Raw genomic sequence first — 16,161 nt, 5'->3', positions numbered from 1 at the left:
AAGTATTCTTATATAAATTAGATCTTTAATAACTTAAGAATTATTTAGAGAGAGAACGTTTTTTAATAAAAGCTTTTTAAGATTATTTTATTATCTACTATCTTACCTTTTACTTATACTTTTTAGTATTAGACTTTTATATAATACTTTAGATAATAGAATCTCTTTATAATAGAACTCTTTTCTACTAAACTAATATCTATATACTTTCTTATCTATACTAATTACTTTATATTCTTATAGTAATATATCTTTATACTCTCTAATACCTATATAATACTAGCTAGTATATTTTTTTATAAGTTTTTTACTTTTACTAAGAAGAGATAGTAAGCGTAATTATAGTAGCTTTAAATAGAATAGAAAGTGTAGGTATAGTAAGTATAAGTTAAGTAGCTAGAATATAGTAAAAATTTAGATTAATTTAAGTTATATATTAAACTATAGTAGCTAAAGAGCTAAAGAGAAAAAAGCTAATTAAGAGTATAGTCATAAAAGTGTAGTAGTAAAAAGCGTACTTTAAAAAAACTTTATTTAGTCTAAGAAAAGTATTATTAAATATATTCTAATAAAGTAAGAAAGAAATATATAAGTAAGCTAAAGTATATAGAAGATTTCTATAAAACTACTTAAGAAGGCTAGTAAGTATTATAAGCGTATGCGTATATATATAGTTACTAATTATATATAAAGAGATACTAGCCTATATAAGTAGTAGATCTTATAAATCTAAACGCTAAGACTATTAAAAGGTAGAAGAACGTAGATATAAACTATAAAAAATAGTTTTATAAAATATTAAATAAAGACGTTATTAAGTTATTTAGTAAGTTTATTAAAAACCTTAGTATATAAAGTATATATATATATATACGTATATATATATAAGATAGTTTATAGCTAATAGTATATATATAAAAAGCGCTAATATATTTATTAATAAGTAGCTTAAAAAGCTAGAAGACCTAAGAGACTAGGTACTAATTAAAGAGAATAAGAAAAATAAAAAGTTTAAGAAGAATAAGAAGAAGATAGAAAAAGTTTATAAGAATTAAGTAGTAGTAATAAAAGTATAAAATAAATTAGAGCTATACTTATATATTTTATAAGTATTTATAAAGCGCGTATAATATATTAGTTAAGTATTATATTAGTATAAGTATTTATAAATAAGTAGTAAGGTAATTATACGTAATAGTAAGAGTAATAGTATTATAATATTACTAGTAATAGTATTTCTATAAAAGTAGCTAAATATAAAGCTATATTTAGTATATTAGTATATACGTGTAATATAATATAATATATATAGTATAGAGTAATTAAGTATTATATAGTATATAAAGTAGCGTATATAGGTAGATATATAAATATAGATAGGCGTATAGATATAGATAGATATATAGATATAAGTAAGCGTATAGATATAGATATATTATAAAAGTACTAGCTAGGTAGCTACTTAAAGTAGTAGGCGCCTAAGGCGCTATATAGCCTTAGTAGGCTTAAGAGCTATATTAAGTAGGCGTACATAAGTAGATTATTCTAACTTAGACTAGAGAGTCTAAGTTAAGAGCTCTACTTTTACTAAAGTAATAATAAAAAGAGTATATTAAAAAAAAGTTATTAAGTATTAAATTAATACTTTTACTAAGTTTTAATAAAAATAAAGTATAAAAAAAATTATAAATAAAAAAAATATAAACTTTATAAAGAAGCTATTTAAAAAAAAAAATAAAGCTTAAATAGCTAAAGTACTATATTAGTATACTTAAATTATAAGTATAAAAATAAGTAAATAGTATATATTATACTAAAAATAAGTAAAAAAATATTAGTAATAGTATTATTAGTTAATTAAAACTATTAAATAAGTGTTAATTTGTTCTTTAGAGTTCCTCTTAACTAGGCGCTACTACTACCTTAACGTCTATAGCAGTTTTAGTATAGCCATAGCAGAACTCTAGTACATCGTCGGCACTTTCGTCTACGTGGCTCGTGTCCCGGTTTGAAGAATCACGTGCGTCGTTCATCTTTCACAAAAAGGTATATCACAGGAAATAGGGCGTCGGAAACCTTGGAGCAGCGAGCGGAAAATGATGGCAATAGAGCAACAGTAGCATACTCCGCGTTTTATACGTCGATATGACTCCTTGGGGATGACTTGTCGCACGATCGTGCGTTCACGTGGACTCATACACGACACTGAGTAGGATGCGGCAACACTACATTGTGACTTTGTAAAAATACAAGAGGTTGTTGATGTTGCTCAACTCAATACTCCTACATTCCGCGATACTCTATTTCTTGAACGAGTAGACGGCGGGCGCCTCCTTCGATCTTCTCTTGAATCGAATTAGGTTCCACCTTCAACGTCGATCACAGTACAGCACGGCAGAAACATATCACCATCATCATCTCTCAACAATCTCATTCTATGCAACCAGTAATCAGTATCCACACTTCCACACTACCCCCCTCTCTTCTCTCCGATCTATTCTCTCCCCCCATCAAGAAAAGGGTAATCAACTTATCAAACAAAAGAGAACGCCGATGCTATGCAATACAAACCTAACAATGCTTCCCAGCCGTATCCGAAGCCAAAGCCAGGCGAGACCGTAACGCCATTCTCGTATCCACCGCTGAGCAAAAGTATATCCGGGATCCAATCCAAAAAGAAAATGTACAAAGGAAAACACACCCCACACTCGTTGGTGTGGTAGGAAGGTCAAAGACCAGTCCACCCCCTCCTCCGTCGGACCTGCGTCAAGTATCCATCTCCACCCCGCCTCTCCCCAGGACCTTCCCTCTCAGGCGACGTCGTCACCTCAGATTTCTAATCCTGCACCCCCTTCCTCGCCGCCGTACTCATCTCCCCGCCACTAGTCTCCCTCCTCCTCCTCACAATCTGCAGTCTCGGGAGCGGGGGCGCATTACTCGTCGAATGCACCGGCTGGCTACTCGACGGAGCAGGAGACCCAGTGCTGTGTCCATGAGAAGACGCATGACTCGGTGGTGTTTCGTTCTCGCCTCCGACAACACTCTGTCGTCTTCGACTCACCGCCTCGCTAATGCGTCCTTGACGCGCTTTAGGAAGGCGAGACGAGGACTTGGCGTTGTTGTGATTCGCTTCTATACGTGCGAGACTGGTTGCTGCGTCGCGGGAGGGAGGACGAGAGGAAGTGCGTGGACCGGTTGGTGTACTGGTGTTTGATTGGAGGGCGGCGAAGGAAGTGGAACTGCGTGCGAGAGCGGGTGGTTTCGACCTCCCAGACGAAGAAGGCGGGAGGACGGCGGTGGGGTCTTCGGCGAGATCCCACATTGCGGTTGAGGATTGGGAGCGTGTGATGCGGTGATCGCCACGGTGGCCCGTAGGTGTACCGGACATGGGTGGGAGCATGAAGGTGGATTTGAGGGAGTTGGGGGTAGGTGGTGTAAGGCCCATGCCGCTGCTCACGAGGGTCGAACCAGTGCTGGAGCCTGAGCCGTCGCGGCGGCCGGCTGAGGAGGCGGGGCGGCGCAGGTTCATGCCTACGTTCGAGGCGCGACTAAGGCTTCGTTTGCCGTTGGATCCTTTGCTGATGCCGGAGAGTTCGACTTCGTCGCAGGCGCGGACGAGCTCTTCGGCCATTTGGCGTACCAAAACCGCGGAGTCGTGTTCCATGAGCCAGCTGATGCGCTCGTAACAGCCGAATGCGCGTATGAGCCAGCAGCCCTCGTCCTTTGCGTCGCAAATCGTCCGCAGGATACGGAGGAAATTGAGACGCGTCACAGCATCCTTGTGTCCCAGCTTCTGTTCTGTGCGACCGAAGATCTCGGGTACGGCGAGTGAGGCAGCGATTGGTGGTGACAAACGAACTACCTTCTGCAGTGGCTCGAGCATGTTCTCAAAGGTAGAGTGTGGGAGGTCGGCGGAGGTGTATGCGGAGATGATGGCGACGGTAAAGTTCGATTGCGAGGAGAGGAGGTATTGCTCGACGCGCGCGGTTTCTTCCTGGAGCCTGTAATAATTAGCATGAGATACATGGCCATCATTTCAACGAATACATACCATACGAAAATGGCATCCAGGGCAGTCACCGCCCAATTGCGGTCGCCCAACAGCGAAACGTAGAACGCCAGACCCTTTGCATCCCACAACATCTTCCGGGCCACCTTGCCCGAGTTGACCATCTCAAGCAGCACCGGCAGCGCAAACTCCTTGAGCGGGCCGCCTTCACGCACAACTTCCTTCAGCAGAGGAATAATGTCCGACAACGCAGCCTCCTCCTGTCTGCTCTTGTTGTGCCGACACAAGTTGTACATGGTATTGAGGATCTGGTTCGAGATCTCGCGGTGGAAGGGAGGTAGTCGCGCTGGATCAGAGGCCGATCGCTGCTGACTGCGGCTCATTGCGTCTTTCTGTCGGGTCGACTTCAGTAATTCGATTAGGATGTCGATCGCGTTGGAGTTTTGTAGGGCTTCGTGGGTCGACGAGAGCGAGCTGAGGTTCTTGATGAACTTGAGCATGGTGATCTGGTGCGGTGGTGCCATCTTGCGGAGATCTTTCAATACACCTGTATGTTGTTAGCTTGGTTCAAACTTGACAAGACTCTACCAAGCTGCATAGGCTGTGCAATGTGAAGAACAACTTACGCTTCAGAATCATCCGATCCGCCACAAGATCCTTGACATGACTCTCAGCTTGCGAGAAGATGAGGAAGATCTGTACAATCCTGCCGACGATGAGGCGTGCAACCTCTCCGTCCTCTTCGACCATACGGTTCAGCACCAAGCTGAGAGGGTATAGTACGCTCGATCTCGAGAAGATACGACAAAAGTCATTCTTCGGGGTAGGTCCTTGCAATTCGAAAACGCCAAAGACGCCATTGACACCAATGAGCACCAGATCGCGCTCAGCATCAATGTCCTCCTCCAAGAATTCAACCAGCACATTGATACCACCGCAGCCAATGAACATCTGCAACGTCAGCGTGCTTGTCTGGTACATCTGCCGTACGAAAGCTGCTGCCTCCTTCCGGATATCGCTAGGGAACTTCTTGGAGGCGAAGTAACAAATAGTAGGGATGCCACCCAAGAACGACAAGCTCTCTTGTGACTCAGAGTCTTCCAAGATGATCAGGTTGATAATCTTCAGAAGAGGTAGGACCACCTCGTTGTGCGGCCTGGTTCCGAGAATCTCCAATATCGGCAGCATGCCGTGACTTCGTAGTATGATTGATCGCTTATCCGGAGATTCATGTAACACCTGTAGTAGTTGATCTGCAATATCGAGCAGCTCGTCGTCGGGTTGACTTGTCTTCAGACAGCCCACAAGACTCTCCGTCATCTTCGTCAACCGATCGTCCCGATCTCGCGCGACGTTGTTCTCCAAGTTGATATTGTCAAGACCCTCGTCCAGGTTTGCGAACGGATCAAGATCATCCTCGTCAGCTATGATGAAGGAGTTTGCCATCTTCGATGTGATCATGGCAAGACTGCTGTGCTCACTCCCGCTATCACTCTCGGCTCGGCTGGGGTTAGCAAGCTGACTCTTGATATCACCAAAGACATCTGAAAAGTCGTCACCTTCATCCTCGGCGTACTTCTGAATCTCAATCTCTGACTGTGTCCGTTGCAGCTGCTTCCGCGTCGATGTCGAGCTCGTCGATCTCTGATGGACATTGCCACCAGACTTGAGATCGCGCGTTGACTTGGGTCCTGCTTTGAGGTCGCTGGGATGGAACAGTCGTGGGGAGAAAGTATCAGATGGTGGACTGGAGTTGGTGACGATTACTTTTCTAGATGGCACGGCTGGCGAATTCGCGTACTGCATGGACGCCAGCTTACGCTCAAAAGCACCCTCATCAGCTGGCATGAGATCTGAGTAATCCTCGACAGTGTCCTCGCGAAAGAGCTGACTTGGCCGCGCTGGCGCTGTCGTCTTTGGCTTGGGAGGCTGTGCAGCCCTTGGTGTACCTCGCAGGAACGCCGTTCTTGGCTGGGGTTCATGTCTATCCTCGTACTCTGATGTGGAAGCGTTCGAATTTGATCTCGAAGACGTGTTCGATGAAGACGCAGACGTCCTAGGTCTACCATTGGCGCCTCGCGACCTCTCAACCGCTCTATGACCCGACGCTTTCGGGAAGCTCTGGAACTGCGCCAAGTTCATCGGACTCTTCACCGTAGCCTCGCCATCGTACTCTGCCATCTCTGTAACCGACTCAAAACTGGCAAAAGCCTTGAGCTTGTCGCTCGAAAAGAGACCGCCAAAGTTGTCCTGTGGCTTCAAGTGTGGCATCTGCAGGGCGCGGGGCGATATGCTTTCGGCAAAGTCATTATCCCAGTTATCGTCATGATCTAGCTCCGGGGAGCGGAACGACTCAGCGGTGGGTCTGTGCTTCGGGATGTTGAGATTAACATTGGCCGGATTCTTGCGAGATGAAGCAGCAGGACTGGCTTTCTGCAAGCCCGACACGAGACGCGAGCTTCGGCGCAGGGAGCTGGGCGACTTTAATGCCTCGTTCCATTCCTGCACGGACTTGACTGCTTCCTGATATTCGGTAGGTTTTGTGGGTACTGCAGGGACAGTTCGCTTGGCGCTGAGAATCCATGGGTGCTTGAGGAGGCGTTTTGCGGAGATGCGGAGCGTGGGATTCTTCTGGAAACACTCCATGAGGAACTCACGCAGCAGCTGTAGGGGTTAGCATCTGACATCTAGGGACCGCAGGTGCACTTACCGGAGAGGCACTTCCAGGTATCGGCGGGTGCTCATCGTTGACGATTCTGAAGAGGGCCTGCATGGGCTGCAGCTTGTGGTAGGGCGGCTTCCCTTCGATAAGCTCGATGACTGTGCATCCCAAACTCCATATGTCTGACGACGTAGTAGCGCCGGACAGTTCGATGACCTCGGGAGCCATCCAGTACGGCGTGCCGACAACACTCGACTGGTCCAGACCTGACTGCTTGGTGGCTACGCCAAAGTCTGCCAGCTTGACGAGGCCCTCCTTGGTCGTCAGAATGTTCGCGCCCTTGATATCCCGATGTATGACACCCTGTTCGTGGAGGTAGAGGAGGCCGTGGAGGACCTGCGACATGTACAGCGCGACGAGGTTTTCGGGGAATTTTCCAAAGTTCTTGCAGATGCTGTGCAACGATCCGTTTTCGCAGTACCTGAGATGATTAGCTACGCCCTGGACGTTCATTCGGGCCACTCACTCCAGAATAATGTACAGGCTCTCGGAGCTCCTCACGAAGCCGTTGTACTTGACGATGTTGGGGTGGTTCAGGTTCTTGAGCAGGTCAATCTCCATCTCCATGTTCTTGAGGTCGGCGGTGCCCAGGTTCTCGAGGCGGACCTGCTTGATAGCGACGGCCTCGCCGGTGCCCCAGTTGAGGGCGCGGTACACGCTGCCGAATGCGCCTTTGCCCAGGCAGTCGCCCAGCTGGAAGTCCTTGAGGCCATCCACGCCCTGGGCGGCCTTTTGCGCGGTGCCCTCTCTGCTCGGCCGCTGGTCGCGCTCGCGGGGCTGGCCATTGTGGTTGGACGACGACGACGACTTCTTCGCGTGGCCCGGCGTGCTGGCGGTCGAGGCGGAGGGCTGCGACGAGCGCGAGTTCGAGGCTTGGTGCGCCGGTCGGGCGGGGTGTGAGACCATGTTGACGTCTTCCTCAGGCCCGGGCCGGCTGCGATGCCGTCCTATCGTCGGGGCGTCGTCTGTCGCGGCGCGGAGGTGCGTTGGCGGAGTTGGGCGGCGGCGGCGGTGAATGGCGGGCTGCGGTGTGCATATCCTCCCTCAACACGCACCCGGGGATCCAGACCGACGGCAGCGTCGCGGGCAAAGTCGCAATTGTTGTTGTTGCCCATGCGCGGCCCAGGCAATGCGTTGGAGGGGCCCGTTACCAGCGCAAAGCAATTATCACACGGGGATCCTGGCCGCGAAACACGCTCTAGCACGCCCAGCGAATCCCAGAGTCGCTCTCGCCTGCCAGCGGCTGCCGTTGTGGAAAGACTCGTCGCCCAGTGCTGCCGCGGAGATTGAGGCAGACGGGGAGTCGCTAGACGGCGGCGACTCGAGCTGCGGTGAATGTCTTGTTGCTACTCGACCTGCGCGCAGTAGCGGCCGCGCCGTTGCAACCTCGCATCCTCGCTTCATGCGCCCTGCCTCGTACCATCCACTCACCGCGCTGCACCCCATGGCTGCCTCCGGTTCCGAAAATTGTGTATGCACGTATGCATGTAGGTGCCAGCAATGCGACGCGACGCGCCGTACCTTTTGTTCTTCTTAGCAAGATTTCGTCACAAAGACACATTGTCATCAAAGACATGCTCTCCACGTGCGCTAGCCCCTTGCATAAGCCACACATAACATTTCCGTCACGCACGACGCGCCCCATCATCATCAGTTGCTTGCGTCACATCAGCTCTCGCTATCGCTCACTATCGCAATCAGACATCATCAGCATGGTTTATCGCTGTCGCGGGGAATGTGGGGAAACGGCTTCGGTCAGCCTTGTGGAAACCCGACCAAAGAGGAAGTGCCGATGCACGAGTCAAGTTGAGACGCCTAATAGTTGGAATGATTTCTCATCAGACTACTTCATCATTTCCCTCGCATCTTCGCCACCAAACTTTAAGAGCTCACAACGTTGAGCACACCGCCGTCCACTGTCAGAATCTGGCCGTTGACGTAGGAGTTCTTGGTGAGGAAGATGACGGCCTGTGCCATCTCCGCATCGCTTCCCGCACGTCCATGTGGAACGTGGCCCTTCTCCTGGATCTTCTCATCCGGCAGGTCGCTCTTCTGGTTCTCGTCGCTCTCCTTTGCTGTCATCTCCGACGGGAAGTAGCCGGGGGCAATGCTATTTACGCGGATGCGAAGCTGCTGGAACTCGGCCGACATGAGTTTGCTCAGATGGACGGTGCCGCCCTGGCATACAGTCAGTATACATCCGTCATATATCGATACTATCATCTCACCTTGGCAGCGTTGTAGCTGAAGTGCCCTTGTGCGTCCTTCATGATTCCCGACATGGACGAGATGACAATGACAGAGGCAGAGAGGTGGCCATGGCTCTCAGTTCCAGCTTGGAGAAGCGGCAGAAGGACGACAGTAGTGAAGTAGACGGCAGTGACATCGGTGTTGTAGGTCTCGGCCCAGCCCTCGAATGTCTCGTTGTCGAAGAGCTTCTTCTTCATGTCGGTCGCGTTGTCTGCATCGGGAATACCCTTCTCGCCTGAGATGCCGGCTGCGGCAATGAGAAGGTTGATATACTTCTCCTTGGACGCCAGCTCCTGGTACATGCGCTCCAAGTCGTCTTTCTTGGTTACGTCACATGGTGAGAGAGGGATGATTTGACCACCTTGGTCGGGGCTGTGTGACTTCGCTGCGGTCTCGAGGGCTGACAAGGTCAGTCTATTTGCCTTTCTCATTCGAGGTTGTTGAAGTCGTGCTTACCTTCTTGTCGACGACCAGTAATGTAGACCTATCTGATGTTAGGATTGTTCATTCGCGAGAAGGAGGAACGTACTTTTGCGCCGTTCGCAGCAAGGGCCTGGGCAGCCATGAGGCCGATGCCAGAGCCGCCTCCGGTCACTACGCATACATAGTCCTTGACTGAGAAGAGCTTCGCCACATGAAGGTCGGAAGTGTTTGCTTTGGGAGGCATGGTGAATTGAAGCTGTCTGTTTTGGATGGTACTGGGATGTGAAACGTTTTTCGAATGGAGATATCCTGAGTGATCCTGGTAATTGCAAAGTTCAAAGACGAGAGTAAAACGTTCGTGCAAAAAGCCTAGAAGTTCTGTTAGAATAATTAGCTATGACGTACAGCTGTAAACAGCCCACCTGGCCCGATTAGGCTTAGTCCCAACGCGCTCATGCCACAGCCTCTCTCGCCTCATGCGGTCTCGCGCAAACTTGCCGTTCAGCCCGTTCAGCCTCGACCTCCAACGTCCAGGCAGTCGCTTCCATGACCGCGCCACTGTTTATTCGACGTGCCTCTTCCGCGCATCATCACATTGCTTTCACTCTTTCTCGACACTCCATCATAATTTCAACTCACCCACGGTTGTCTAACAATGCCTACCCACGGCGCGTAGCACATACACGGCAATCTCCAAAACTTGGAGATTATCACTTCCTTCATCTTTTCAATACATCTCCACGCGTATAGAAACCGCGGTCATAGCTCGTCCACGCAACCTTACATGGGAATATCGCCCTCAACCGCCCGCCGCAATGTCTGACCCACGATACGAGCTCATGGTTCCACCTGGAATGAGTGACCAGCTCTGGCCCGAGCGCCTGGACACACCCGGACTCATCCCGCATCACCTCAAACGCTCTGCGACAGGTCAGTTCCCCATCTTAGAGGTTATCCAGCGTCTACTATATCGACTCCGGCCAAGCGGCATCGGCGACCTTGAAAAGCTCCTCGCACTCATCGGTCTCTACCAAGCTGTTCGTCCTGCATACAAGCATCTGAAAGATTTCTTTACATGGGCCTTTACTGTTCAAGTCACCATTCCAGAGACCGATCCTGTCGCTAGAGAGGTTCTGGCGTGGATGGGCTCGGAGGTGATACTCACCAGCCACACGAGGAGTGCCATGCTGGTCACGGGGGGCACACAGGATCCCAATGACGAGTTTCATCGCCGTATGATGGCGGCTCATAACCCGCGACTCGCATCCGAGAAACCGGACGATGAGGTTCTTTGTCTCCCGCCAATCGGTACACGACTATTTTGGGTCGGATTTCGACCGTATCTATTCTCACGTCGAGGTGGCGCTGGCTATCGGACCAACAGTGGTATGGCCGGTAATCTGCTCGACGATAGTGGCCAGCTTCAAAACTCCCTCACTATCATGACGCTCGGATGGAGCCTCAAACCACTTAAGCAATTCACCAGTCTCTGTCGCGAGTTCCGACTCAACAACCTCACAGGTACCACAACGGTATACTTCGCGGGAGATCGTACAGATCCATACGGTAACGGTTGGCAGTCGGTTTCCAAAGCCATTCGAAAGCTCGACACTATAGACATGGATGAGACTACCAAATTTGATATCGTCAGAGACGCAGAATACTACTACAGCGAGGAGTCGCGGTCATTCTTTGCCGACTGTGGTATCCCATATCGGCGCGGATATCTCTTCCATGGCCCCCCGGGTACTGGCAAGAGCTCATTCAGCGCTGCATTGGCGGGCCATCTTGGCTGCGACATCTACCACATCAACCTTTCCACCGGTAGCATCAATGATGGAACACTTCACCGCTTGTTTCTAGGCCTTCCACGCAAGTGCGTAGTGGTTTTGGAAGACATCGACTCTGCTGGTATCGGTCGCGAACGAACACCGCCGGCTGCCCCAACAGGAGCACATGCGCAAGCGGATGAAAACCTGGGTGACGTCGCTGGCATTCCAGGTGGCATCGGTCCGCTACCAAAACTTCGGGCTCGTGATTATCCAGGTTTGGGTCGTAGATCGAACACAGTCACACTGAGCGGTCTGCTGAACGCCATTGACGGAAACGCCTCTCAAGAAGGAAGACTCTTGATCATGACCTCCAACGCTCCCGATACGCTTGATGCGGCTCTAACGCGTCCCGGCCGCATCGACAAGAAGGTCTACTTCGGCAACATGGACCCTAGTGCGGGCAAGAGCATCTTCAAGCGCTTGATTGGTCGATCAGCTCTCGCTCATGATGCTGAGTTTACCATGGCGCAGATCGAGGAGTGGGCATCTGAGTTCGCTGAGAAGATGCCCACAAATACATGTAAGTGGTTATGGCATTTCAGATCCAAATTTCGTACTGATAGGAACATAGTTTCTCCAGCACAAGTGCAAAACTACCTCCAAGGCTGCCGCGGCGACCCTCTCAAAGCTCTCAACGACGTTGAAACCTGGATCGCTGAGACTAAGCTCGAAGCTGGGAAGTCGAACGGCACTGAGCACGGCACTCAGAACGGTACCCAGAACGGTACCCAGGACGGGACCCAGAACGGTACTCACAACAACACTTTCAACGGAGTGGTCCCAGTCGGTCCCTTCAAACTTGCGCCAGATGGTCGTGAGTTAGAAGCTCTGATCCTAGCCGGGAGCACGAACTGAAACAGCATCGGAGAAACTGCGTTGATCTTCCCAGAGTACTGACATTACACTAACAGCTGCGTCCACCCCGGTTCCTCCAACCTATACAATATCAGTTCCGTCCGTCCGGGTTCCTCCAGTGTTCTATCAGTGGAAGAATCCAGAACAGGTAGAGAAATGGTATCAAGACCATCCACACGCATCGGCGTGGATCATGGCACCACCTTTCAGGGGATCAGACTCTGAGGATTGCGATCTCTCTCATTTGTGTTAGGGGGGCATTTGAGTAGACAATTGTGACGGCCGGTAGATTGGGATGAAGACGTTGGGTTTTCGTTGTTTCGGGTACGAAGAAGTAGAGATTGGAGAGTTGGGGTCGTAGACCGGGATGAGGTGTTGCGCGCATCCTTCTTCTCTTGTCGAAGAACGTTCACGTATTTGGTAGTGAATGAATCATCGTCCGCGCAGCCCGCAATACTCGACCTTTTCCGCGCCACTCTTTTTACTTCGTTCTAATTTTGCAAGCTCACCGCGGTTTTCTTTTGACTAGGCCCTTGGTATTACCACCTTCTCAACCTTGCTGGTAGCCTTATGTAACCATGTGTCTTAACATTGTGCATGCCCTCCCAACTCCACTGTTCTGCAACAGACCTTCCCATGCCTTTTGCATCATACAAATCGCGATGGCCTACTATACAACCCTCCTAGCAAGCTATCGCGAAGGAACTACAGCACCTCGCCCGCCAAACGCCTGATTCGTCGATCAGTCTAAGAGTGAGAGTGCCCGTAGCCCACTGTTCACCACCTGAACAGATTCCGTAACGAAAATCCGAAGACGCAGTCCCACATCGCAAAGATGTGACTTCCCGGGTACTGCCGGCTCGCACCAATCTGGAGTCTGGATAGCCATTAGCCCGTCCCACGCATGCTCGAGCATTACATCCCGCTCGACGCCATCGATGTATCGAAGTAGGTTGAGGCCTCGTAGCCCTTTTAGGAGCGATCCCAGTAGCATGGCCTCACACGCTGGGAAACAACCTTCTCGGCCTTCAAGTAGGTCTTCCTTGAGAGTTTTGATGTGGACACGCAAGACCTTTAGCGCTTCTCGTCGCAATGTGTTCATTTCATCTATCGGTTGGATTAGCATGAGTCTGTCCGTAGAATGGAGCTTTCCTACCCTCGAGTTCTGGCGGAAAGGGAAGACCCTGGAATGTAATCGGGCGGGATGCAGTCGTAATAATGACGCGCGCCATGTTCCTGGACAGTGTGCGATCCCCCATTCGAATAGCCAAGAAAAGCCAATAGACCGCTTTCGCGCTATAGCTTGTAGGCCTGTCGGACCCTATGGTCTGCGACATCCACAGCGTTGCATGAGAAGCAATCGCGTCTTGCATGTGGTAGTAATCGACAAGAACAAGAATCTTGACAAAGAGCTCCAACGAGACGTATTCGGGTATCCGCTTGACCTGGACATGAACAATGTTCATGATGACCTCCATAGCCTCCGCATCCCAACCTTCTGCTCTGATGTGATACAAGCCGTCGGCGGGGTTCAGTACTGTCTCGTTGTAGCCACCTTTGAATATGCTGTCAAAGTAGGACGACACGATGCGCAACTGGCGCGACGATACGAGGAATTTGACTGCGGGCGGGGATGAGCTTTCGTTCGCGGCGCTGTCGTGAGATGCGTGTTCAGTCGCGTCGTAAGCGATAGACTCGTCGCTGTTGGAATCGATGTCAGAATCGGTATCGTCTTTCACTTCCAGCTGTTGTCCTAGTGTCGGGTCCAGTAGCCAGGTCTTCGGATTTTCCAAGATGATCAAGGTGTCGCCGTTGGGATCGATCGTCACTAGCTTCGGTTCTGAGGCCATCGTGGCGGAGGCGTGCGCGGAATTGGTTGAGTCTTGGGTAAATGAGAGCAAGTGCGAGAGAGATTAATGGTCAGAAAAAGCGTGTTTGCTTGGCAAGCTCTCACGTTGGATTGCGCTGCTAAGAACAAGAGTGGAGTGTTAGTAAAGCAGTCGGGCTCACGTGAGACAGACAAGTCGGCAGCAAGAACCGCATAGTTGTACGTGGCTTGTTTACGCTCTGCGTCATCGCAATACTACTACTACCACTACTACTACTACCACTGCGTCTATTCCAGCCCGTTCTGACCTCGATGTTTGAGTCTGCAGGCTATCCTTTTTCTACGAAGTAGAACTGTAGTTTGGTTGATGGTACCTTGGGTGTGTGTTCTCCGTCATCGCAGTACGAGTGGATAAAGTGGATGGCAACTATAATGTAGCTGAGTTTGAAGATGAGTCATAGTACACGGCGTCAGTATAAGTATGCTGCGATGACAGATTGGAACTTTGACTATGAGACACTTATTACTCAGTGCGATATCAGCTTTTCATTTGAAGGTTCAGCGGTGTCAGACGACTCTGGCAGTTTTGCACCTTTCTTTCCTCGGCTACCCTTCATCCTTCATTCACTTGCTGATACATGGTCATCCATCGCTACCCTGCATAGACGTCGGCATCTTGGATATCTTCCCTGAACCCTCACTTCGAGGATTTGACGACTTTGGACGGACTGAGATCGAGTTTGAAGTTTAGATCCTCGTCGGCCTTCTTCATGATTTGGTCGAATAAACCCCTGAAGTCGCATTCCTTGCACGCTCCTACGGGCATATATGCTTGGTCCAGAATTATCTTGCCAACCATAACAGAAGATTCTTTCCGGGTCACTGTAGCCCGCACAGCAGCATGGGCTTCCTGGAGACTTATTCCGTAGTAAGGAGGTGAAACAGTGCCTCCTAAAGCCGACGATAGTCCACCAGGTTGCTTGAGCAGTATCAAAGAGCCAAGAACGGATGCTCGGCAAGTGAAGCTGCAGCATTCTTCACCTTTGCGAAGACGTTCGATGAAACTGTCCAGCTGGTCGACGATTGATTTGATGGCCTGCTGTCGGTGCTCTTCTAACTTTTCTCGCATACATTAGCTAGATTGTTTATGATAGCACCTCATACCAGAAAAAAACTGAACAGGTCTAGAGCCTACATCGACGCCAGGTCACCTATTTTGTAGGTTTTCATGTTGATGTAGACTGCAAGCCTGTTCAGTTTTTTTCTTGGTTGACGTGATAGGGTGGTGTGCAATCTCACCTGGGATATTGCCCAATGGTAATCCTAGATCTTGTAGTGGCCCCTTGCTGTGCTTCTTTGCTATGTCTATCGCTCTCCCCAAGACCTCATTTGATTGGGACACGTATGACAAGAACACCCGCTTAACAAAGTTGCTACCGAGGATGTGGTTAGCTGCTCGTGAGCAGTGGTTGTTGCCGCCCCATCGAAGAGAGCATTTCTTGGAGTGGGCATATGGCGCCTCCCGCATGTCGTAGTAATCGATTATCAAAGCCATCTCTACCGTTTCGTTGAGATCGACGTGGTCTTTCAGACCTGTGTTTCGAGCATGCGCGACAATCAGAAGTTGCTCCAGCGCCGTAGGGTTCCACTCAGTAGCCCAGATATGGTATCTTCCATCCGCGGGGTCGGCAACGCTCTCGGCGAAGTTCTTCTTGAAGATGTTATCGAAGTAGGTAGACACAAGGCGCAGCTGACGTGATGACACCAAGAAGTGTACTTCCTCGGGGTGCTTGCGCTGGTCGCTCCCGTCCGCACCTTCCATCGCAGTATCCTTGTGTGATGACTCGGTAGTCTCAGCAGGCGGTGCGAAACGAGTGGCTTCGTCGATCCATTCCGGTAGCTCCCAGCGGATGTCCTTGAGCTTGAGCAGTGTGTCGCCGTTGGGATCGATCGTGATGAGTTTTGTGTGTTCCGCCATCGCCGCGGGTGCGCGAAGTGATATGAGAGATTGTTCAAGCTGTAAGAGAAGATTCGAATCAGCAGTCAATAGCGAAAGCAGATGAGTAAATTTGCGAGTGTGTGGGAAAGTGAGAGAGCGCATTTGCCCGCCAAGCCCGCTAGTCCGGTGTTGTGGTACAAACTCGTAGGGACGGAAGGTCCACACTCATCGCGATGAGTCCGAACTGATTAGGCAATCGTAGATAGACGTTAGGAAAGCTTATCGCGCTGGCATAGATACGAT

The 16,161-nt window shown here is 49.7% G+C and overlaps 5 protein-coding genes across 5 annotated transcripts; 1 reads left to right on the top strand and 4 right to left on the bottom strand.

The window, feature by feature from the left end:
- Positions 1-2,836: 2,836 nt before the first annotated feature.
- Positions 2,837-7,637, bottom strand: J4E84_007362 (uncharacterized protein; the record flags this gene model as incomplete). Its single annotated transcript, XM_049389947.1, has 5 exons — positions 2,837-4,001; positions 4,052-4,556; positions 4,636-6,673; positions 6,720-7,152; positions 7,198-7,637. 5 exons carry the CDS (start codon positions 7,635-7,637, stop codon positions 2,837-2,839), a joined length of 4,581 nt encoding a protein of 1,526 aa, XP_049242247.1.
- A 975-nt stretch (positions 7,638-8,612) lies between these two features.
- J4E84_007361 (uncharacterized protein) lies at positions 8,613-9,648 on the bottom strand (the record flags this gene model as incomplete). The annotated part of the gene is made up of 4 exons (XM_049389946.1): positions 8,613-8,909; positions 8,960-9,381; positions 9,438-9,465; positions 9,511-9,648. 4 exons carry the CDS (start codon positions 9,646-9,648, stop codon positions 8,613-8,615), a joined length of 885 nt encoding a protein of 294 aa, XP_049242246.1.
- Positions 9,649-10,219: 571 nt separating this feature from the next.
- Positions 10,220-12,091, top strand: J4E84_007360 (uncharacterized protein; the record flags this gene model as incomplete). Its single annotated transcript, XM_049389945.1, has 2 exons — positions 10,220-11,756; positions 11,808-12,091. The coding sequence occupies 2 exons, from the start codon at positions 10,220-10,222 to the stop codon at positions 12,089-12,091; spliced, it is 1,821 nt and encodes a 606-aa protein (XP_049242245.1).
- A 1,103-nt stretch (positions 12,092-13,194) lies between these two features.
- J4E84_007359 (uncharacterized protein) lies at positions 13,195-13,941 on the bottom strand (the record flags this gene model as incomplete). The annotated part of the gene is made up of 1 exon (XM_049389944.1): positions 13,195-13,941. One exon carries the CDS (start codon positions 13,939-13,941, stop codon positions 13,195-13,197), a length of 747 nt encoding a protein of 248 aa, XP_049242244.1.
- A 675-nt stretch (positions 13,942-14,616) lies between these two features.
- On the bottom strand, positions 14,617-15,897 carry J4E84_007358 (uncharacterized protein; the record flags this gene model as incomplete). The annotated part of the gene is made up of 2 exons (XM_049389943.1): positions 14,617-15,032; positions 15,219-15,897. 2 exons carry the CDS (start codon positions 15,895-15,897, stop codon positions 14,617-14,619), a joined length of 1,095 nt encoding a protein of 364 aa, XP_049242243.1.
- Positions 15,898-16,161: the final 264 nt, after the last annotated feature.

Source organism: Alternaria hordeiaustralica (assembly GCF_023758085.1).
Source record: "Alternaria hordeiaustralica strain BMP 2776 chromosome Unknown scaffold_16, whole genome shotgun sequence".
NCBI lineage: Eukaryota > Fungi > Ascomycota > Dothideomycetes > Pleosporales > Pleosporaceae > Alternaria > Alternaria hordeiaustralica.
The sequence above is the reverse complement of the archived record's forward strand: the minus strand, read 5'-3'. Positions and strand labels throughout refer to the sequence as shown.